This window comes from Scyliorhinus canicula, chromosome 3 (assembly GCF_902713615.1).
Source record: "Scyliorhinus canicula chromosome 3, sScyCan1.1, whole genome shotgun sequence".
Taxonomy (NCBI): Eukaryota; Metazoa; Chordata; class Chondrichthyes; order Carcharhiniformes; family Scyliorhinidae; genus Scyliorhinus; species Scyliorhinus canicula.
This window is the reverse complement of record NC_052148.1, coordinates 93,994,497-94,017,168: the sequence shown is the minus strand read 5'-3', so window position 1 is coordinate 94,017,168 and position 22,672 is coordinate 93,994,497. Positions and strand designations below refer to the sequence as shown.

The following is a 22,672-nucleotide window of genomic DNA, read 5'->3' as shown; positions in this document are numbered from 1 at the left end:
ATTCTCCGACTGTTCATGCTGGCGGGATCTTCTTGTCCTGCTCACCCCTGCTCCGGGCTTCATGATGGCAAGGGGTGCATTCAACGTGAAACCGTGCTGACAATGGCAGGACCAGAAGATCCTGCTGCTGGCTCATGGCGGGTCGCCTCCTCTTTTGCGTTGGTTGGCACAGTAAATCCCTCCACAGGCATTTCCCCTGCAATTTCTGTGTGCCTTTTGCCCAAGTAATGGATTGTTTTGAGGTTGATACAAAAAGTTTTGAAAAGTTTTACAGGCAGCTTGAAGACTCCAGCGTCTATCGCAACAAAATCCCACATCCATTTCCATCAGACTCTCCAGCACAAACTACTTGAAATGTTCAATTGACCCTTTGGCCTGAAAACTGACCTAGGTCAGTGATACATCTCTGTTGGCTGCAAGTTCCAGAGTAACAGGAAGGCGAAGCATCCTGGCTGCCATATAAAATACACACAATGCTGATACCAATTGATGTCTTGTTTTTGGTTTCAGATTTGTTCATTGCTCTGGTTATCACAGTACAAGGAGTTAGTAACTGGCCATGGTTTCCCCAAGTATCAGGCTTCTGTCTGGAATTACCCATCACTTATGAAGTCAGCCGACTTGAAAGGTACGACTTGCCCATCCTACAGATTGCATGAAAGTATAAAAAAAATCTGGAATCACACGTACAGACTGTTTGTGCCTCTCAGTAGTATGTTAAGCGATGAACCGCGATTTTCCTAATTCTTGCTCATGACAATGCATCTTGCTACTTGGGACTGGATTCTCTGGTCCCCCAGCTGGGTGTTTTTCGGCAGCACGCTAGTGGCAGGATTGTCTCTTCCTGCTGGTTGTCATTGGAATTTTCCATTGAAGCCACCCCATGCTGCTGGGAAACCCGTAGGCGATGGGGCGGGGGGGGGGGGGGGGGGGGGGGGGGGGTGGGCTGCCAGCAGGAAATGAGAATCCCAACAACCGGAGAATTCCGACCCATACCTGGGAAAATTATAAGCAGTTGTCTACCCATTGAAATCGAAGTAAGGAAGGAAACTGCATTAGAAGCAGTTCAGAGAAAGTTTACGAGAATAATAATGGAAGGGTGGGCTGGTTGTGTACTGGTTGAGGAACTGAGCCTAACACCATTTACATTTGTTCAACCAAAAGTCTTTTTAAAATCCATATACGGGATGTGGGCATCGCTGGCTGGCCCATCATTTATTGCCCCTCCCTAATTGCACTTGACAAGGTGGTGGCAAGCTGCCTTCTTGAACCGCTGCAGTTCCTGTGGTGCAGGTACATCCACTGTGCTCCATCCCTCTCACCACACTGTAATTCAGAATATTTACCACAGTACTGACAGTATTCAATCAGTCAGCACTCATTTTGAGCACTAATCACCACTGTCTATTATACCGAATTATACATAAAGCTAGCTATAATACGACCTGTGACAGTGCATATTTATTAAAATAATGGCCTGGATTTTACTCCTGAGGTGAGTGAGCCGAGTTGGGAAATTTTCTGTCTCACTGTAACCACCTTGGAGAAAAGCACCCCGTGCAGTGGAATCCTCGCTCCTGCTATCCTGCACCTCCTCACCCATGCCCCATTCCTCAACCATGCCAATTTATGCCAACCCATTCCCACACCTACCCCTAATGGCACCTCACATCCTCAGTGCCCCAACAGCCCCTCATATCCCCCATGCCAACACATGTCTCTACCCACTCTCAATGGCCCCTTATACCCTCCATGACCCCAACTCATCCCCGTGGCTCCTAATAGTCTCTATGCCAACTTAGTACGAACTCATGCCAGCCCATTCCACCCACCACAATTTTCTCCTACACCCTCCACGTGTCCACCATGGACAAACCTCAGAGGCCATGCTGAGATTACATAAAGTTCAAAATATTTATTACAGATTTTACTATATGAAAATGCGCTCTCATAATAAAAGTCCATTTAATACATTTAATATATGAAGCCTCTGTAAATGCGTGTCCTTCCAGTAGGCCATCAAGGTTTATTTGATGGTCTCCCAACGTGTTGGCGGGCCCTCCAAACATTAAAGAAACTGGATTTTTATTTAATTGGTGGGTGCGGCCAGTGAGACAATGGTTAGCACTGAATAGAAAAAACTGCTGCCTCAGTGCCTGGGACCCGGGTTCAATTCCAGCCCTGGACGACTGTCTGTGTGGAGGCTGCACGTTCTCCCCGTGTCTGCTTAGGTTTCCTCCGGGTGCTCTGGCTTCCTCCCACAGTCCAAGATGTGCAGGTTAGGTGGGGTTAAGGGTTTGCAGGGATAGGGCGAGGGAGTGAGACTTCGGGAGTGAGTGCTCCTTAGAAGGTCGGTGCAGACCTGATGGTCTGAATGCACTGTAGGTATTCTATGGATAGGGCCGAAAGCTGGGGGTGGCCCCGGCTTAACCGCTTCCAGGACACTCTGCTGTATTTTACGGGGGTCATGCAACTAATTAGTTGCTACCAGGGCCACAGGCAAAGCCACAGGCAAAACCCCATGTTTCTGCCCAAGACCTCAACTCAAACCCTATTTGGATGTAGTTGCTCTCTTTCAACTATCTTTATACCTCAGCCCCAATATCCCTCAGGTCTGACAGATACTTATAACTTCCCACACAATTGACCCTTCCGGTAGGAGGAGTAGGCTGTGAATAGGGTAATTGTTCCTGACGCTCCTTCATGATTTGAGTGTAAGACTCAGCTGTCTTGCCCTTTTTAATGCAAAACTTTATCAAAAACATAATAATAATCTTTTATTGTCACACGTATGAAGTTACTGCGCCATTGCCAGCGGTGGGGCTGGGTTGGTTGGGTGGGTTGGTTGGTTTGTATCAAGTCATTGATTGCCTTTTTCATGATGTGGGGGCTGGACCTGTGTTGTTGCATCATCTGTAAGTGCTGATTCTTCTGTGTCCATGTCTGAGGCCACGTTGCCATCGTCTTGTCAGCTGTCATGGTGAATTGTGCCTCTTGATTGCATGGTGGTACGAGGGGCAGTAGAAGGACTGATGTGCTTTGCGTGCTTTCCTCTGAGGCAGATTCCCTGCCCTTGAGGTGGTCCACATGTTTCCGTATGGTCTTCTCTCCGGTTCTCACCTTGTACGAAACAGACCCTGTCCTGACCAACATAATCCAATGGGAGCTGTAATAATTTTCACGAGGCTCACGGGAATACCCTGATTGATCTCCCCATGGCACTCCTGGGATATGAGCTTCTCTGCTACTCAGTGGAGGCTCGGGCAGTTGGGACTCATCAGGACCCAGTATAAGGCTGGCCCAGACAGGGACCGACATGTTGGTTGTCCCAATGGGACTGCACTGTCTAAATAGTTTGCTGCCTTAGGCAGACTTTTTGTGAACTTGATTAAACAAATGTTTGCCTTACCGTTCAGCTTCCTGGGTCTTAATGGGCGTCGTCCCCTAAATTACAGACATGCACAGCGTCTCACAGTTTAAAGCCTCTCCCAGGCGTCCGGTGGTCATAGTGCTTCTTTTGAAGGTCTTGCTTTCTCTCTACTTTCCTGCCTAGACTTGGAAATGTCAGACTCAGGTGGGCTTGGAGGTGTTGGTCCATTAATAGCTCCACTGGTGCTATCTCTGTTGTGACGTGAGGCATAGTCTGATAATGGAATAGGAACTTTGCCAGTTTTGTATCAAGGGAGTCTGTATTCTGTTTCCGCAAGCCTTGTTTAAATTTCTGACCCGCCCGCTCCACAAAATCATTTGAGGTCGGGTGGTATGTAGCAGTCCAATTGCGCCTTACCCCGTTGCAACGCTTAAATGATTCAAACTCCTCACCAGTGAACGGCATCCCGTTGTCTGTGGCCACTACCTCTGGTATCTCGTGGGGGCTAAATGATTGGTCTAATTTCTTCACGATAGTCCTCAAGGTGGTGGTGGGTGTCTGGTGCACATCCAGCCAATTGGACTGGGCATCTCTCAGGACAAGCAACATTGGAGCCAATTAACAACCTGGCAAAGTAGGCGTGCAGAGGCAAACAGGGGCTCTCAGGCCATTCCCAGGGATGGAGTGAGGCAGAGGGAGATTCTGATGTTTCTGTCATACCGGGCACTATTTTACCACCATCAATTTCAGGTCACAAAACTGAGCTCCTCACTAGCATCTTCACCCTTGAGGTCCCTGTGTGTCCACCATATAGTTTCTGTAGGAACGTCTCCCCACCTGGCCTTGGGACGATCACGCAAGCTCCTCATAGGTAGATACCATCCTCCAGACTGAGCTCCTGCTGCTTTGTGACGTGGGGCTGTAGTGCTGCTGGGTGGCATCCCTGTAACCTGCCGAACAGGATGATGTGGCGTAGTTTTGCCAAGTTGGATCCTTCTGGGTCCATGTACCGATCTGCGCAGTCGTCATGGGAAGAGTGACTTTGAAGTTTAGGGTTGCTACCACCATACTAGTGGAGATGAGGGGCTCACAGGTAGCGGGAGTAGACTCCCACCACTGCCTTGAGGACTATCTTGAAGAAATTAGGCCAATCATTTAGCCCCAACGAGATACCAAAGGTAGTGGCCACAGACAATGGGACGCAATTCACTAGTGAGGAGTTTGAATCATTTAAGCATTGCAACGGGGTAAGGCACAAGTGGGAGCAGACTGAGAGTGTTAGCGTTTGCTATCTATGCACCCAGGAGATGCTCAAATGTGTACCTGCAAGCCGCTAATAACAAGGCCCAGCGCGGGATCCGGGCTGATGCGATGGAGGGAACTCCCATACCCATATTTGGTTTTTATTCAGCAGCACATAAATGTGTGCCAACAGAGTGGTGAAGTTTAGGATAAGATTCTCCGAATGGCTCACGAGCCTCAAAAATGATCTTCGTTCAGTTGGCCACTTTTATTTTCCCCAAGCCCAACAGGTTGGGCCCTGGCTCCTGAACCATTTTTAGTGGAAGCCCGCAGATGACCAAGTTCACGGTGGTCCCTATGAAGTTCAACTGCTCCTGGTATATGTCGCCAGCCGGGCCTTGGTATCATGCAAGTGCAAGGGCAGGATGCCCATGAGAAGCTGGCGGAATGTTTGTTGGCCTGGGATGGAGATGGCAGCCCTCATGTCGATCTCCATTACCAGCGGTTAACCGTTGACTTGAAGTATAATCCGAATCAGTGATGCAATTAAGCTGCATCACGTCGTCCTCCTTGAGCTGGTCCATGTGCAAGGCCCTGGCTCGGACGACCTTGTTGTTTTGCCAAGGGAGGCACGGTCTTTGTCGATTCTGGCGGCCTTGGTTGCTGCGCATCCTACAACCATAAGCATGGCAATGCCGCTGGTATTCCCCATCCTCCCATCGTCCTCCGTGGAGATGTGACACCGATCTGTGGTGGCCTTGACCATTGAATCCGGATGCAACGTTGTGTACTTGGTTGCTGCTTCGGTGGCGATCTAGTCCGGCATTGCACTCCTGTACCTGAGTCATCCAACACCAAGAATTCTGCAGTCAAAGGAATCCTAGAACTCCCGAACTCCCTTCTCAGCATTCGTACGTGACAGGGCGAGCTTCATGGCTCTTTTCAGGACCAATGTTGGTTCTGCCAACAACTTCATCTGAGTTGCTAATTCATTAATGCTGCAAACCAAATGGTCCCTTGACATAGAATCATAGAATCCCTACAGTGCAGACTGAGTCCATTCAGCCCATTGCGTCTGCACCCACCCAGGCCCCACTTTCCTGCCCCATCCTCATTACCCCACCCAACCCACACATCTTTGGACATTAAGGGGTAATTTAGCCTGGCCAATCCACCTAATCTGCTCATCTTTGGACTCTGAATGGAAACTGGAGCACCCGGAGGAAGCCCACACAGAAACAGTGAGAACTTACAAACTCCACACAAACAAGGCTGATATTGAACCCGAGTCCCTGGCACTGTAAGGCAGCAGTGCTAACCACTGTACCATCTCTAATCTCGGAGAGGATGAACCGAACTCGCAATGTTCTGCCAGCCTTCAGAGTTGTGTCAGAAAGTCCATCACTGACTATCCTAGAGTCTGTACAGCCGTGTTAAACCCATACCTTGACATTATCACGGACAGTTTTGGGTCTTAATGATTCGCCACAAACTCCACGGGTTTAGTAAAGGACTTTGGGTCCAGGGCTGCCAGGTAAGTGAAGCTCTCGATTATGCTGACGGTTAAGATCCCGCAGGCAATCAAGGGGACTACCTTCTGTTGGTCCTCTCCTTTGTCCCTTTTTCCTTAGCTGTTGTTGATGCTTTGTTGTGTAGTAGCTGTTGTCTTGGGCCATCGGCTCTGATGGTCTCCCAGGTTCTTTAATTGGATTTCCTAATTGCCACGGTTTTGTCTTCGAGATGGTAATGTCCCAGTGTCCTGCTTTTGGAATTAACGCGTTTTGAGGATTATCCCCCTATAGTATGGTTGAGGTTTGGCCTGTTTTCAGTATTAAAGCACATGAAGCATTCGCGGTTTTATATTTAATTAAAATCTAGTTGGATGAGATCTTGATCTTACACCCACCAGCGGCAAAATGGCTTTGCAGTGAGAAGTGAATGGGCACTCGATCCCCACCCAACCCCATCATCTCCTGTCTCCCAGCCAATCCCCAATAGGCAAGTAAAATCCAGCCCTTTGTCTTTCATTCTTTCTTTTCCCTCTTTATCCCTGAGACCTAGACCTGAATTCTGTGCACCCAGGCCCGGAGTCCAGAGTCGGGACAATTCTTGGCTCCACAAATCTGACTGCCAAACTAAGTACCCCAGAAGTTTGGAATTTCATTTTGTGGGAACGGGTGAAAATATGAGCTGCGGTCGTCGACCCTCGAAAGAGTCCAGAGGCTGCCGGGTGGAGAGGTGAGCAGGAAGAAAGGTCGGCCTCAGTGCTCTGACAGTTTGTCCAAGCTATGGGAAAAAAGACTAAACTAAAAAAACGGCCCCCGAACCCAAACCACCCCTTTCCTGGAGTGGTTCTTTCCTGGAGCAGAATTCTGACATCCAGGAATGAAATTGGAGTAATTGTGTCTCTGCCACGTTTCCTCCTCATGAAACCTGTCGCAAAGTCTTTTGGGAGTGAATATGTGAGGGGCCGGGGAGGGGTTTTGACAAGATGTCACAGAAATCCATTGATCATTTTATGGCCAGCAGTACTGGTGATTAAATTTCATGTAACTTGTTTTCTCATTTCACCAGTATATCTGTATCCTGATGAATCTGTTAATACCGATTACACATAATCTCAGGATAAAGGGTTGGCCATTTAAGACTGATATGAGGAAGAATTTCTTCACTCAAAGGTGGTGAATCTTTGGAATTCCTGATCTGAGACTGCTCTGAAAGTTCAATCTTTAAGCATGTTAAAAACAAAAATCGATAGTTTTTGGAGACTATTGGCATCAAGGGAAATGGAGATAATTGGGAGAGTGGTGTTGAGGAAGACGATCAGTCATGATCCAATTGAATGACTCGATGGACTGAATTGCCCATTCCTGCTCCTATGTTCCCTCACTAAGGCTAGCTTTTTAAATCCACCAGCTGCCATATAGTGGATTTGAACCCATGTCCCAAGAGCATTATACTTGGCTCTCTAGATTACTAATCCAATGGCATTGACACTTGTAGCCACCTGGGGTGGGCACTTCCCAATTCCAAAATGGATGCCCGCAAAGAATGCAGGGAAAACTGGTCAGGCACAGGGAAACAAGCAGGTGCAAGGTTTCCTGTGTATTAAGATTTGCAAAAACCCAGACAGAACTGAAACCAGCAACCATCTACATATTAATGAGCAATCCCCAGGAACAATTAGATACATTGAAACGATTGGGACCAAACCAGACTCCCCGGCGCCAGCGGGAGCCAGGACAAAGGAAGGCCAACGGACACATAGGAACTGCCCAGCGATCAGGGAACAGCTCCAGTATTGGAGATATCGATTCAAATGATTGGGACATGGTCCAATTGATTGGGACCAGGTCCGGGATCCACCCAAAAGGGCGCGAAACCCCTGGGGACTATAAAACAGAGCCCCCAAGTTCAATTCGTCCTTCTTGGCAGGGTCTCTCAGTGGCTCGAAACAACTCTTGACCATGACTCTCAACAACGAGAAACCTGCCTAGCAGCTGCACCAACCAAGTAAGTCTCCAGTCAATGCACGCTATGAGATAGGCGCTCCTAGCTACTAGTCCAAACCAGCTTGAAGCCTGCAGACTCAGAATGGAACGAAAGGCCATTGTTCCCCTGACCTGGTGGGCCATTTCCAAAGCTAAGTATAGGCCTTTTAGTGTTAGAGATAGTCTAGTAAGTAGAGTTTTATGCATGAGTAGTGATTTTTTTTTCTATAAATTTAGAGTACCCAATTCATTTTTTCCAATTAAGGGGAAATTTAGCGTGGCCAATCCACCTATCCTGCACATCTTTGGGTTGTGGGGGCGAAACCCACGCAAACACGGGGAGAATGTGCAAACTCCACACAGACAGTGACCCAGAGCCGGGATCGAACCTGGGACCTCGGCGTCGTGAGGCAACAGGGCTAACCCACTGCGCCACCGTGCTGCCCTGCATGAGTAGTGATTGACTGTGTATAATAAATGTGTTTTGATTTGAAACTTACTAACCGGTGTATTGAGTTATTTATCAGAACTTGGCTTTGAACCTCGTGGTGGTATCATAAAGATACCTGGCGACTCTAGAGCAAGGTGATTAAACAGAGCAAATTAAGTAAAAATACAATTAGCAACACACTACACCACCATCTTCCTTTTTGCTTTGTTGAAGTAGAAAGGAGAAAAGAGTAGAGGGTCTGTGTCTGCCATGCAGACCCGTTTCCCCCTCTCTCCAGAATGAGGAGATCTATGTTTCATGTTTCAAGACAGAGGTTTGCAGTGTTTTCTCCTTGTCGCGCTTTATTGAACTGCTTTTTTTCTCTCTGTCTTCTCTGCAGCATTTCCAGCAGTTTAAAAACCACTTCCTGACATCATGTTTTGTGTTTACCGACTGCAACTCTCAGTATCATCTTACTGTAGGTCTTTATTGAACTGCCTCAAGGTGGCAGTCCACAGTGATGCTGTCTCTTGGCAGAAGTCATCTGCCTATGGCAAACCAGATAGGATATATACTATTGTGTTTCAAACCCCAAACAGCCTGTTATATTTTGCGAGCACTTCCTGCTTTCATTGCAGACCACTTTTCTTTTTGTTTGTATGGACCTCTTTGGTCTTTTGGCAGCATTGTAGCATAGTGGTTAGCATAATTGCTTCACAGCTCCAGGGTCCCAGGTTCAATTCCCGGCTTGGGTCACTGTCTGTGCAGAGTCTGTACGTTCTCCCTGTGTGTGCGTGGCTTTCCTCCGGGTGCTCCGGTTTCCTCCCACAGTCCAAGGATGTGCAGGTTAGGTGGATTGGCCATGCTAAATTGCCCTTAGTTTCCAAAATTGCCCTTAGTGTTAGGTGTGATTCGGAGGCGGCTGTTAGATTTCGCCAATATTATTTTAATTAGTGTTTGGATGTCATCAAAAAAGGTCCATAAGTAGATGCCAACACATCATGCGTGCAGTCAAAGTGGTCCCCTCTTTTGTGATTTGAGATAATTTATAGAACTCATTCATGGAAGTGCCTTTCATTCTCCATATGCTCTTTCTGCAGGTCACAGAGGGAGAGTACTGCATCTGGCATTGAGTCCTGATGGCAACATTGTGTGTTCAGCAGCAGCTGATGAAACAGTTTGTTTATGGAGCTGTCTCACTGCCAGTGAGCAGATGCTGGATGCAAAAGGGATTTGAGGATTGACAATGTTGACTGTTGAAGTCAAGGTACTCATTCATACAACAAACAAACCTTTTGAAATATGCGAATATCCATTACTATTCCAAATATACATAGTTTGTCATTCTTTGATGTGAAATTTCTATCATTTCTCTATGAAAGAATATTTTTTTAAGGGATAAAATGTGTAAATATTGATGTTCTGGGCGACTTGATCATAGTTCTGCAAGGAACACAGGGGGCGGGATTATCTGATCCTGAGGTTAAGTTTTGACGCCGTTGTATACAATAGCGTCAACAGGCCCCAGGAGCAGCCATTCCGAGCCCCTCAGTAGGCCAGCATGGCACTGGAGTGACCCACGCCACTCCAGCTGCTGATACCGGCGTCAAATGGGCGCCGCAGGTCTGCGCATGTGCGCTGCGACTGGCGGCAATGCACGCATGCGCAGTGCACCGGTGCCGTGGCTTCCTTCTCCACGCCGGCCTCGACACAACATGACGTAGGGCTACAGGGGCCGGCGCAGAGCAAAAGAGGCCCCCAGCCCAAGAGGCTGGCCCACCGATCTGTCGGCCTTGCTCGTGGGCCAGGCTACAGCGGAGACCCCCCGGGGTCGGACCTCCTGGATGGATGCAGGCTGAGGTCCCACCGGGTAAGACCACACGTGGACAGCGCTGGCAGGACTCCGATTTGTTTATGGCCACTCGGCCCACCCGGGGCAGAGAATCGGCGGCTTCCGACTGGCACGTCCAACCGCGCCAGCGCCAATGGCGCCGATTCTTCGCTCTCCGGAGAACCAGTGGTCTGGCGTTGGGGCGGTGGCGCGTGATACGCGCCCTGCCCGCCGATTCTCCGACCCGGCGTGTGTTAAGAGAATCCCGCTCATGAAGTTAGTGTGTGGGTACAGCAAGCATCTGAGGCAAATGGCATGTTGGCCTTCATTGCGAGTTAATTGGAAATACTGTGTGAAGGATGTTTCACTACAACAAGGATTCACTAAATAGGTCCATTGAATGAGGAGGTTATCCTATATGGGATGCTGGGTAAATTTGGTTTATATTGTCTGGAGTTAGAAAAATGAGAGGCGATCTCATTGAAACATACCAGATTTTGAAGGGGCTTGACAGAGTAAATGCTGAGAGACTGTTTCTGCTGGACAGGAAATTTGAAATATGGGGCACAGTCTCAGGACAAAGAACAATACAGCACAGGAAGAGGCCCTTCGGCCCTCTACCCCAGAAACTTGTGGATACTCAACTATTTTAAGGGTAGAATAGACAGCTTTTTGGGGCTGGATTTAATGGTGGGGGGGGGGGGGGGGTTATTGCTCATCCCATGTTAGAAATGTTGACCAACTTTAGGCTGCTGCACAGTTATAATAAGCTGCAGGAGGCATTAACAAGCTTGGAATGGAACTTCTGCTCCTCAGTGGAAGAAAGTCCCGTTTTTGGGAGTTGGCAACCAATCTGATAGGACAGCAGCTGTGTAGTCCCAGCTGTGTCAGAAACAAATAGTGACCTCTGCTGGGACTACAAGGAAGTGCCTGGCAAAAAATGTCTGGCAAGAAATGTCATGGATGCTGGATTGAACATAGAACATAGAACAGGACAGCACAGAACAGGCCCTTCGGCCCTCGATGTTGTGCCGAGCAATGATCACCCCACTCAAACCCACGTATCCACCCTATACCCGTAACCCAACAACCCCCCCCCCCCCCCCCTTAACCCTTGAAGTGGGGCTTTTTCATTGGGAGGAATCAAGGACCTTGGGGAGGGGGAGAAGGGATTGGGCGATCAGATTTTGGAGGCCAGTGGGGGGAGGCACAAAGAGGGTACTGATATGAGGGTGAGGGAGTGGGATGTACACAGAGCACCCCCAAAATTAGTACCGCCTCTTCCTGGCTTTTCACCAGAGTTGATGAAAAAGTGCTTGCCAACTCTCGTCCGCCTTTCAATACCATCTATTTTATGGAGGTGGAATCAGATGGGCTGTTAAGGGCCTCAAAAAACTTAATTTATGGGGAAAATAATAATCATAAAAATTGCACTTCAACTTTAAGCTATATCGTTATTCCTAACACCCAAAAATACAAATACAATTTACTCCCTCTGGGATCCATAGCACAAACTGTTCTTATGTAACAGCTTCAATATAACAAAATATCTTGCTGTTAATCACAAGAGTGTTATCAAATGAAACTCGATACCGAGGCACATAAGAAGATATTAGGCTAGATGACCAAATGCATGGTCAAAGAGCTATTAAGGAATGTCTGAAAAAGGAAAGAGGTGTACAGGGGCAAGAGGCGTAGAATTCCAGAGTTTAGGCCATTGGCAGCTCAGCTTCTGGCCATCAAATGTAGTGCAGTTAAAAGCTCCAGTGGCCAGAATTGAAGAAGCACCAAGGTAGCAGATGATCAGAGGGCTGGAGGAGGTTACAGCGACTGGGAGGGTTGAAGATGGATAAAGTGCTGACCCTTATATCCAATAACTAATAAATAAAGACATTCTCTCCTCCTTCAGTAGGTTACCACAGGCTGGATTTATTGACTGTTGGTGGCACAACTGCTTAACGGCAGCTGTGAATTGTGTGGTTGCACACGCCCTCCTACCTGAGGGACACTGGCTGCTCCCAGCAGCTTCGATTTACTCTTTCATTCATTCAATCAGATGAAAAAAGCTCCCAAACCCTGAAAAGAATAATGTCTGCACACACAACAAAAGCTTTAATGCAATCACTTTTGAATTGTTTATTTCTTTCCTTTGGTGCTAGCATATGCTACGTGACTTGTTAGATTTAACATTCTGCTTCTGCTAGGAACTAGGGAAGTTCCTGAGGCAGCAGGAATGAGGAATGCTTTGTGTGACAGCGAGCTGTGGTATTAAAACGGCCTATTGGGAGTGAACTGGTGCATGATTCCTAGCAGCTAAGCTCAGAGATATATTTGCTGTGCCTGGTTGTTGATTCTTCCTGCAGAACATTGACTGACGTGATCCCAATGTTTCCAAATGCACTTCCTGCTCTGATAGCATCCTTTTTAAAAAAGTGGCCCACTGAGCTCTGGATCCTCATGGTCTTCATTTGAAGGGTTTGAGTCATAGAGTCATAGAGGCCTCTAGCACAGGAAAGGTAATTTGGCCCATTGTTTCTGCTTTTCTGATGTAGAGAAACCACTAGAATGTTACATTTAGGTGTTAAGCCACATACATTCTAATGTGGTGATGCATCCTGTGTAGCTCTGAACTGGGCTTGAGTGATTAAATGTAGGGGTGATGTATTCCACCTCTGCAACAAGCAAAGTGTTCCTCGCCTGAAGCTCCAACTCCTTTATGTTCTGTGCATTACCTAATATGCCCGTGGGTCACTCTTTACTTCCCTCAGGTGAATGTCAATGGACAGATATCTACAAGTAATGATGTGATTGATATCACGTGCTGTGATGGGCCTGACCTTGCAGGATGCACTGGAGCCTGGGCTATCTTCACTAGAGACATCTGTAACAAGAATGAAGAAAATACAAGAATTGTCTAGCTTTATTGTTGCTTTAATTCAGAGATAAATAATCAGGCTTATTCTCTTCAAAAATTAACATTAGAGAACCACATTAAAACAAAAGAAATGCTTACATTTATATTGAACTTTTCACAATCTCCTGACATCTCAAAGTTTCTTGCAGCCAATTAAGAACTTTTTGAAGTGCCGTTATTATTGTAATGTAGAAAACGGGAAAGTGCTTTGTGTTGAACTAATTCCCACTAACAACCAAAAGAGTTGTTTTTTGTGATGAATGAGGGATAAATGTTTATTTGGGACAATCCTTCTATTATCCTTCAAAATAGTGCCATGGCATCTTGTACATTCACCTGAGAAGAGGGACCTCAGTTTAACATCTTGACCAAAAGACAGTGCCTCCAGCACTTCCTCAGTATTGTAATGGAGCGTCAGCCTCCACGTTTGTGCTCAAGCCTCAGAATGGAACTTGAACCATGGACCTTTTGATTCAGCGGCATGTGTGCAATTAACTGAGTCACGGCTGACACTCTGATGGAACACAGTTGGAAAATTGGATCATATGGACAGTAACGAAGCCCAGCCAATTCAGTGATCATTTAAATTAATTCACAGCTCTGGGAAAGGTGAATGTTTGGTGTGTGATTCTCTGGGCGTAACTTACCAAGATGTATTTTCGGTCAAGTACTAAAGTGAAACATTGTCCCCAAAACATTGAAAGCTGCTTGCCGCAACACCTACCAAACCCACGACTACTACCATCTAGAAGGGCAAGAGCAGCAGATAACTCGGAACCCCACCACCTGGAGGTCCCCCTCGAAGACACTCACCACCCTGACTTGGAAATATATCGCCGTTCCTTCACTGTCGCTGGGTCAAAATCCTGGAACTCCCTCTGTAACAGCACTGTGGATGTACATACACCACATGGACTGCAGCGGTTCAAGAAAGCAGCTCATCACCACCTTCTCAAGGGCAATTGGGGATGGGCAACAAATGCTGGCCTAGCCAGCGAATCCCACAGACCTGAAAAAAAATGAATAAGAAATAAAATCCAACATCCCAGTAGACGTTTCAGTGTATACCAGTTGTAATTTCTGGCACTTGGCATGTCAATGTATTCAGGGCTAAGGGACAGTCACCTCATTGAAATATGCTGGGTGGCCCTTGTGCCACAAATTGCACATCTCGAGTGCCCACCAGAGTAGGGAGGATGAACAATGGGGCGGACAATACCTGCTCCTGAGAGCTTTCTGGAGAAGCCCTTAAAATGAGTCTGGAAAATCTTCAAACAATTAAAAAGCTCTTCCAGCATCTAATTGCTCTCAGCCTGATTCCTTAGTCTAGCCCCTCAGACCAGTATGCCTGCATTCACATGGCTCACCAACCCACTGATGCCAGCAGGCTAGGGACAACTCCAGTCTCGGACTCTCTTCCTCTGGCATCGCTAACATCAACCTAATTTATGGGTGGACCAAGACTCCGCCCGAAGGAAGACACCGTAGAATGTTGCTGCCGGTTGAGCCCGAGACTAATTCCGACCTTGCCGGCTCGCTGGGTTTATAACTAGGTGCACCAGATGACTGTGGATGTTAGTGTTTATACTTTGTAAGATTATAAATAAAGACTGTGTGCGTATAACAATTATAAATTCTTAATTCAGCAGAGAGATTTAAAACTATTACTTTTCCTATTGGGAAGCTGGTATAATCTAATATTTAATATTTATCAAACATGTGTTAATATCGATCAGATTAATGTTATTTATTTGCTTGTTTTTATTGTTCAATAAACCTGTTTGATAGTTAAAGCTTCCAGCAATGTCTATTTTTAGTGGTACCATCTGATATTGTATTATAATTACATGCTCTGATATATTCTGTAGCTAAAGACAAGTTTTCTGTTTCCTGTCCAACATGCACGGCACAGAGTTCAAAGTCAATTAAGATTCTGCAGAAATTGTATCAAATGAGGTTTATCTGTGAAAACAGTCTACAACTGGAAGCCAGAATCTTTTGAGTAAGAATTCAATAAAGGATCCCAACAGTACATCAGCATCTAGAAAAAGATAGGTTTCCTCAAGAACCATGGTGACACTTTTCTTTCAGTAAAGTTGAAAGGGCTTCATGATATGGTTGATTGAGGAGTATTGCAGGAAAGACAAGGAAGAGTTGCAGGATGCCCTGGCACTCACCATATTACTTTGCCATCTCCCATAGTTTACTTTCTCGCAAGCGATGAGATGTTATAATCATCAATTTATGGGCTGTATATTCATTCAAAAAATAATTAAAAAAATTTAGAAAGAAATAATTTTGCTTCATTTTTATGACATGCAGGTAGAGACGATACAGGGTGTGATGGCATAGTGCAGAAGAAGAAACTGCATGCAATGCAAGGTATTTACAGAGGCAATGGTGTAAAAGATAATCTGGGACCATCACTGGGCCTTTATTTGGCTATGTTTATTTGACTATGTTTGGCACTGCCCAGGAAGAGAACAACTTGAGGAACAGCTCAAATTGTGGCTGTGGCCATCCAGGTCAGACCTGCCACCAGGAGGGAGGATAGAGCAGGTGATTCTAGTTGGGTGCATCAAGGTCATGCATTGCCATCTTATCAAACTGATCGGAACAGGAAAGGCTCTTCCTGGATGGAAAATCAGGCACAGGAAAAGTATTACCTGGAGCATTTCAGTTCCTGAACTGCTGGAACTGCTTTGCCATCTTTTCCTGTTTTCATTCCTCTGACCTCCATTGCCCCAGCTAATCACATGCTCTCCATGTGTCCTAAATGTTTAAAATGCCTTTTGTTTTGGTGCTTTTCCGTTATTTCATGGCAATATGTTAACCATCTCTAGCTGGGCAGCACGGTGGCGCAGTGGGTTAGCCCTGCTGCCTCACGGCGCCGAGGTCCCAGGTTCGATCCCGGCCCTGGGTCACTGTCCGTGTGGAGTTTGCACAGTCTCCCCGTGTTTGCGTGGGTTTCACCCCCACAACCCAAAGATGTGCAGGGTAGGTGGATTGGCCATGCTAAATTGCCCCTTAATTGGAAAAAATGGATTGGGTAATCTAAATTTATAAAAAAAAAACCATCTCTAGCTTTCCGCTTAAGCACTTGGCAGGTCATTCTACTTCCCTTTGTGTTCTTCCTACACTTTGTTCTGTTCCTTTTACATAGAGATTACATAGAATTTACAGTGCAGAAGGAGGCCATTCGGCCCATCGAGTCTGCACCGGCTCTTGGAAAGAGCACCCTACCCCCTATCCAAGGTCAACACCTCCACCCTATCCCCATTACCCAGTAACCCCACCCAACACTAAGGGCAATTTTGGATACTAAGGGCAATTTATCATGGCCAATCCACCTAACCCGCACATCTTTGGACTGTGGGAGGAAACCGGAGCACCCGGAGGAAACCCACGCACACACGGGGAGGATGTGCAGACTCCGCACAGACAGTGACCCAAGCCGGAATCGAACCTGGGACCCTGGAGCTGTGAAGCGATTGTGCTCTCCACAAGGCTACCATGCTGCCCCCTTTTAAATGTGTTTTTCCCCCCAGTTCTGTTGAAAAGTTCAATATTAATTTCCTTTTTTTTATAAATGTTTTTTATTGAGTTTTCATGTTTTATATATGACAAGTTACAAATTATTAGAGAGAAAAAAAGAAAACACAATCTTTATAACAACAATTGTGGCCGCCCCCTTTAGCCAGCATACATATTTTACATTCCCCAATATGGCCGAGGCACATGTTTATAGGCATTTATTTATAGTTTCGTTTTGGGCCTTAGCTTGCCATCAAACCCCCATAACGAACCCGTAAACCCCCCCCCCCCCGGCTACCTTCCCCTGATTCCCGTCCATTTCTCCCCTATTCTTGGCCACCCGGCTATTCTTCCTTTTGTACGTTGGCCACAAACAGGTCCCGGAACAGTTGCATGAATGGCTCCCACGTTCTATGGAAGCCGTCGTCTGACCCTCGGATGGCGAATTTGATTTTCTCCATTTGGAGAGATTCCGAGAGGTCGGACAGCCAGTCTGCAGCTCTGGGCGGTGCTGCTGACCGCCAGCCAAACAGGATTCTACGGCGGGCGATCAGGGAGGCAAAGGCAAGGGCGTCCGCCCTCCTCCCCAGGAATAGATCTGGCTGGTCTGAAACCCCGAAGACCGCCACTATCGGGCATGGCTCCACTCTCACCCCCACCACTTTGGACATAGCCTCGAAGAAGGCTGTCCAGTAATCCACAAGTCTGGGGCAAGACCAGAACATGTGGGCGTGGTTGGCCGGGCCTCTTTGGCACCGTTCACATCTGTCCTCCACCTCCGGGAAGAACCTGCTCATACGGTTTCTCGTTAAGTGGGCTCTATGTACCACTTTTAGTTGCGTCAGGCTGAGCCTTGCGCACGTGGAGGTGGAGTTGACCCTATGCAGTGCTTCGCTCCAGAGTCCCCACCCTATCTCCATCCCCAGGTCGTCCTCCCATTTCCTTCTTGTTGCGTCCAGTACGGTGTCGTCCCTTTCTACCAGTCGGTCATACATGTTGCTACAGTTCCCTTTCTCTAGGGTACTTGCGTCCAGTAGGTCTTCCAGTAGTCAATATTAATTTCCTGATAATTTCACAGACGCTCTCTGACCAGCTGAGTGCTTCCATCATATTCTGTATTTGTGTCAGATTTGCTTGAGGTCCTCAGGCCAATGGGCAGGGTAATAAATACGCGTCTTGCTGATGTCACCCAAATCCCAAGAACAAACAAACAAAACAAATTCCAGTATTTGCAGTTTTTTCTGTGATTTCTGAATTGTTGGTTCCATTTTTTATTATACAGCAGCTTCAATTCTTTGACCAGTAACATAGCTGAATGGGCACATTTCCTGGAAATAATAAATGCCAGGAGCCCATTGCTTTAGAGGAAACCATCTAGGTTTTGAATTTATATGATGTAGTCTGACATATCACTGATGGTTGACAGAATATGGCTTTTCAGCTATGGAATCATCATGTTACCCAGCCCCATATTGTCAATAGTTGTGAACCCTCTCAGGTCTCATCTCTGCATTAGTCCCAGTGCCACGTGCCAGTGAGTACAGAAATAGGAGAATATCACAGATGAGTGAGTGGAGTTGGTGCAGGAGGGAGGGTTTTAGATTCCGAGACCACTGGTACCGTTTCTGGGGAAGATGGGACCTGTACAAGCGAGACTGTCTACATCTGAACCAAAACGGGACAAACATCCTTGCTGGCGTGTTTTCTAGTGCAGTTGGAAGGAGTTTAAACTAATTTGGCAGGGACAGGGGACGCAGACTGTTAGCAGAATAGGGAAAAGCAATTGAGTCAGAGGGAATACTAGTTTCAAGGGAGTAAAACAAGGCTGGATGGCCTCTACTTTAATGCCAGGAGTATTAAAGGTAAAATGAATGAGTTAAGGGCGAGGATTGACACATGGAATTGTGATATAGTAGTATTATGGAGACATGGTTGAGGGAGGGGTTGGATTGGCAGCTCAACATCCCAGAGAAACATGAATGACCAGAGATATTCAGGATACGATGAGAAGAAAAAGTGAGGCTTTTAGCAAGTGCAAGGGGAACAAATCAACGGAGGCATTAGGGGAACAGAAAGTGCAGGATGGAGCTCAGGACAACAATCAGAGAGCAAAGAAGGAAATTAAAAAGCTCTGGCTAATAAAAGTAGGGAAAAGTAATGGGTGGAGCCAGATGGCATTGGTAGGGTGTTGAACGAATACTTCATATCTGTAAGATATGAAGAGGATGAGGAGGCAGAAATGGAACTCGGGGAGAGAGACTGTGAGGTTCTTGAGTAAATTGTCATAGGGAATGACAAGGGGCGGAATTCTCCGACCCTGCGCCGGAGAATTAGCGCCGGCGTGGTCGGCGCGGCGGCGGTTGGGGGCCGCTCGACTCCCCCCCGCCGATTCCCCGCGCGCGATGGGCTGAGTGCCCACCGGGTTAGGCTGATTCCCGCCGGCATCGTTCACATGTGGTGCTACCCGCAGGGACCTCGGCATTCATGTTGCGGGGGGGCGGCCTGGTGGGGGGGAGGGGGATCCGACCCCGGGGGGGGACTCCACGGTGGCCTGGCCTGCGATCGGGGCCTACCGATCGGCAGGTGGGCTTAGCCTTTTTTAAAAAATGTTTTTATTCTCCATTTTCACATTTTCCTTCAAAATCTACACCCCACCAACAAGTAGTAAACGGTAACAAATACAAAGTCAATCCCCTTAACAACAGCGATCCCATCCTCCCACCACCCCAAACAACGGCCCACCTGTCAATATATGCATCAAATAAAACAAACCCTCCCACGGTGGGAAAAAAACAAAGGAGAAAAAGGAAAAGGAGTCCGGAATCGCCCATAGTCACCATTAACCTAGAGTCCCCCCACGACACTCAATGCCATCCAGCCTCCGAAAGAGTACCATAAATGACACTCAAGAGTTGTAAACCACCCCTCCCCAACTCCTCCCCTCCGCTGCCTCTTGTAAAACTCCTCCACCCAACCTCGGTTCCTTCCCCCCAACTTTCCACCCCGGCTAGACCCATCGGACCCTGTTCTGCCAGGCTCCGATGGCCGCAGCCTCTCCCCCCACCTCACTCCCGTTCACTGGCCGAGTGTGGAGGCCCCGCTCGGGTCCCTTTCCCCCTTGCCTGGCCCCAGGAAAACCCAGAAATCCCCTTTAGCACACAAACCCCGCATACATACCCACACCCCAAAGAACCCTCATTGCAAGTGAAAGTCCCATCACTTCCATTGTCCAAATATATACAACGTTGGCTCCTTTAGCCCATACACCTGCATGCAGTGAAACAAAAAAGAAAAAATACAGTCATGAGGCCACATCGGTACATGATCATTTCTCAATTCTGCCACAGCCCTTCTGCCTTCGCAAACTCGTTCCCTGCTTCCGCCGTCCCAAAATTAAAGTCCTTGAACTTGGAGGTCACCCTCAGCTTCGCTGGATATACAATGCCACACTGAACATTGCTAATGTACAGTGCCCTCTTCACCCGGTTGAAGGCAGCCACCTGCCTTGCCAGCTCCACCGTAAAGTCCTGGTATACATGTATACCAGCTCCAGCCCACTGCACCACCCGCTTCTGCTTAGCCCAGCACAGGACTTTCTCATTTACACTGTACCTACGGAAGCACAGAGTCACTACCCTTGGCGGCTCACTCGCCTTTGGTACAGGCCTCCACGACCGAAGAGCCCGATCTAGTTCGTATCGGGAGGGATCCTCCCCTTCCTCCAATAGTTTTGCCAACATCGTGGCAAAATACTCAGTCGGCCATGGTCCTTCCACTCCTTCGGGCAGCTGCACAATCCTTAAATTCTGTCACCTGGATCTGTTTTCCAGGTCTTCCATTTTGCTTCGCAGATCCTTGTTGATCGCTATCACGTCCACATCGCCTTCTCCATCGAGAGAAGTTGATCACTGTGCTGCAATAATGTCTCTTTCACATCCTTCAGCGCCTCACCTTACTCCCGCACCTCCGCCGCGCTTGCCACCCTCACCTGAGTAATCGCCTCCTCCACCAGCACTTTCAAAACCGCTCCATCTCCTTCCTCATTGTCTCCATGTGTTTTGTGAACTGCCTTTCGAATTCCACGGCCATTGATGGAACCATCAATTCAGTGAACACGTGTAGTTGGATCTGAACAGAGGCTTTAATACACTTACAACAGAGCCAGCCTATTCGTCGTTGAACTCCAGATGACTACAGGCTGGCTCTAAGGCACTGATCTTTATACATCGGACCCAGGGGGAGGATTCCTGGGCGGAGCCAAGGGAGGAGCCCAGTACAAACTCCCGCGTACTCCCAGAGTGCCTCCCTCTGGTGGTTGGATAGTGCAACTGCACTTACAATGGTGGATAGTGAACATATATACATGGAGTTATATTGGCAACTATATACAGCATTGATCTTACAACGGGTAGATAACGAACATATATCCATGGAGTGATACTGGCAACTATATATACTGTGAATCACATTCACCACATTCACCCCCTGTTAAAAAATCAAGTCCGGCGGGGGTGATGGCTCAAAGAGTCAGTCTGTCCGGTTGACGAATTGTCCGTTTTGATCTGCGGAGCACCGGGGTTGCAGCCTCTTGCGGTGGCTGGGCGGGCGTCGAGGTCTGGGGTATGGTTGCCGGCTCCGAGGGGAGTCTTGTCCGAGCCTCAAACATCTCCTGGTCGAATGGAGACTGGGGGCGCAGGGGGCGGGCTGGTGCTGGCGGCGGGACTGGTGGGGTGAGCTCGCAGAATCGGGGGCGCAAGGGGGCGGCCACATAGGGGACGGGGAAAGGAGTTCCTCGGTGGGGGTAGGATCAAGCGGGTGCCAGGTCCCGGAGGGATACTGTGTCCTGGCGACCGTCCGGGAACTCAACAAATGCGTACTGTGGGTTGGAATGAAGCAGGCGCACCTTTTCAACAATGGGGTCAGTTTTGTGCACCCTGACGTGCTTCCTTAGGAGATCCGGGCCTGGCGTCCTCAGCCACGCTGGAAGTGAGACCCCTGTGGTAGTGCCCCTGGAAAAAATAAAGAGCCGCTCGTGGGGGGTTTGGTTGGTAGCTGTACACAGGAGGGATCTAATTGCGTGGAGCGCGTCAGGGAGGACTTCCTGCCATTGGGAAACTTGTAGCTTTTTGGACCTGAGGGTCAGTAGGACGGTCTTCCAGACCGTCGCGCTCTCCCTCTCCACCTGTCTGTTCCCCCTGGGGTTGTAACTGGTAGTCCTGCTCGAGGAAATGCCCTTGTCGAGCAGGTACTGACGCAACTCGTCACTCATAAAGGACTCACCCCGGTCTCTGTGCACGTAGCTGGGGAAACCGAACACGGTGAAGACACTATGCAGGGCCCTAATGACTGTGTGGGAGGTCATACCGGGGCATGGGATGGCGAAGGGGAATCGGGAGAACTCGTCAGTAATGTTAAGGAAGTAAATGTTTTTGTTAGTGGAGGGGAGTGGCTCTTTGAGTGGCTCCTAGAAGCCTTGACCAGGTGGGCCCTGTCTGGTCTATAGAAGTGCGGTTTGCACTCCGCACAGATCGGGCAGTCCCTGGTGACCGCTTTTACCTCCTCGTTGGAGAAAGGCAGGTTTCGGGCTCTGATGTAGTGGACGAGCCGGGTGACCCCTGGGTGGCAGAAGTCATCGCGGATGGCTTTTAGGCGGCTGATTTGCGCGCTGGCGCATGTCCCGCGGGATAGGGCATCCGAGGGCTCGTTGAGCTTCCGCGGTTGATATTTGATATCGTAATTGTAGGTGGAGAGTTCAATCCTCCACCGAAGAATTTTGTCATTTTTAGTTTTGCCCCTTTGCGAGTTGTCGAACATGAAGGCGACCGACCGTTGGTCGATAATGAGGGTGAACCTCCTACCT

At 48.1% G+C, this 22,672-nt stretch overlaps 1 protein-coding gene across 1 annotated transcript in view; it reads left to right on the top strand.

The window, feature by feature from the left end:
- The window catches only part of LOC119963629 (cell division cycle protein 20 homolog), a 93,519-nt gene extending 80,257 nt beyond the window's left edge, over positions 1 to 13,262 (top strand). Inside the window, exons 9-11 of the mRNA XM_038792959.1 lie at positions 511 to 628; positions 9,634 to 9,800; positions 13,133 to 13,262. Coding sequence (XP_038648887.1) covers positions 511 to 628; positions 9,634 to 9,770 — 255 coding nt within the window. The 3' untranslated portion in view covers positions 9,771 to 9,800; positions 13,133 to 13,262. The remainder of the gene's footprint in view (positions 1 to 510; positions 629 to 9,633; positions 9,801 to 13,132) is intronic.
- The last annotated feature ends 9,410 nt before the right edge of the window (positions 13,263 to 22,672 follow it).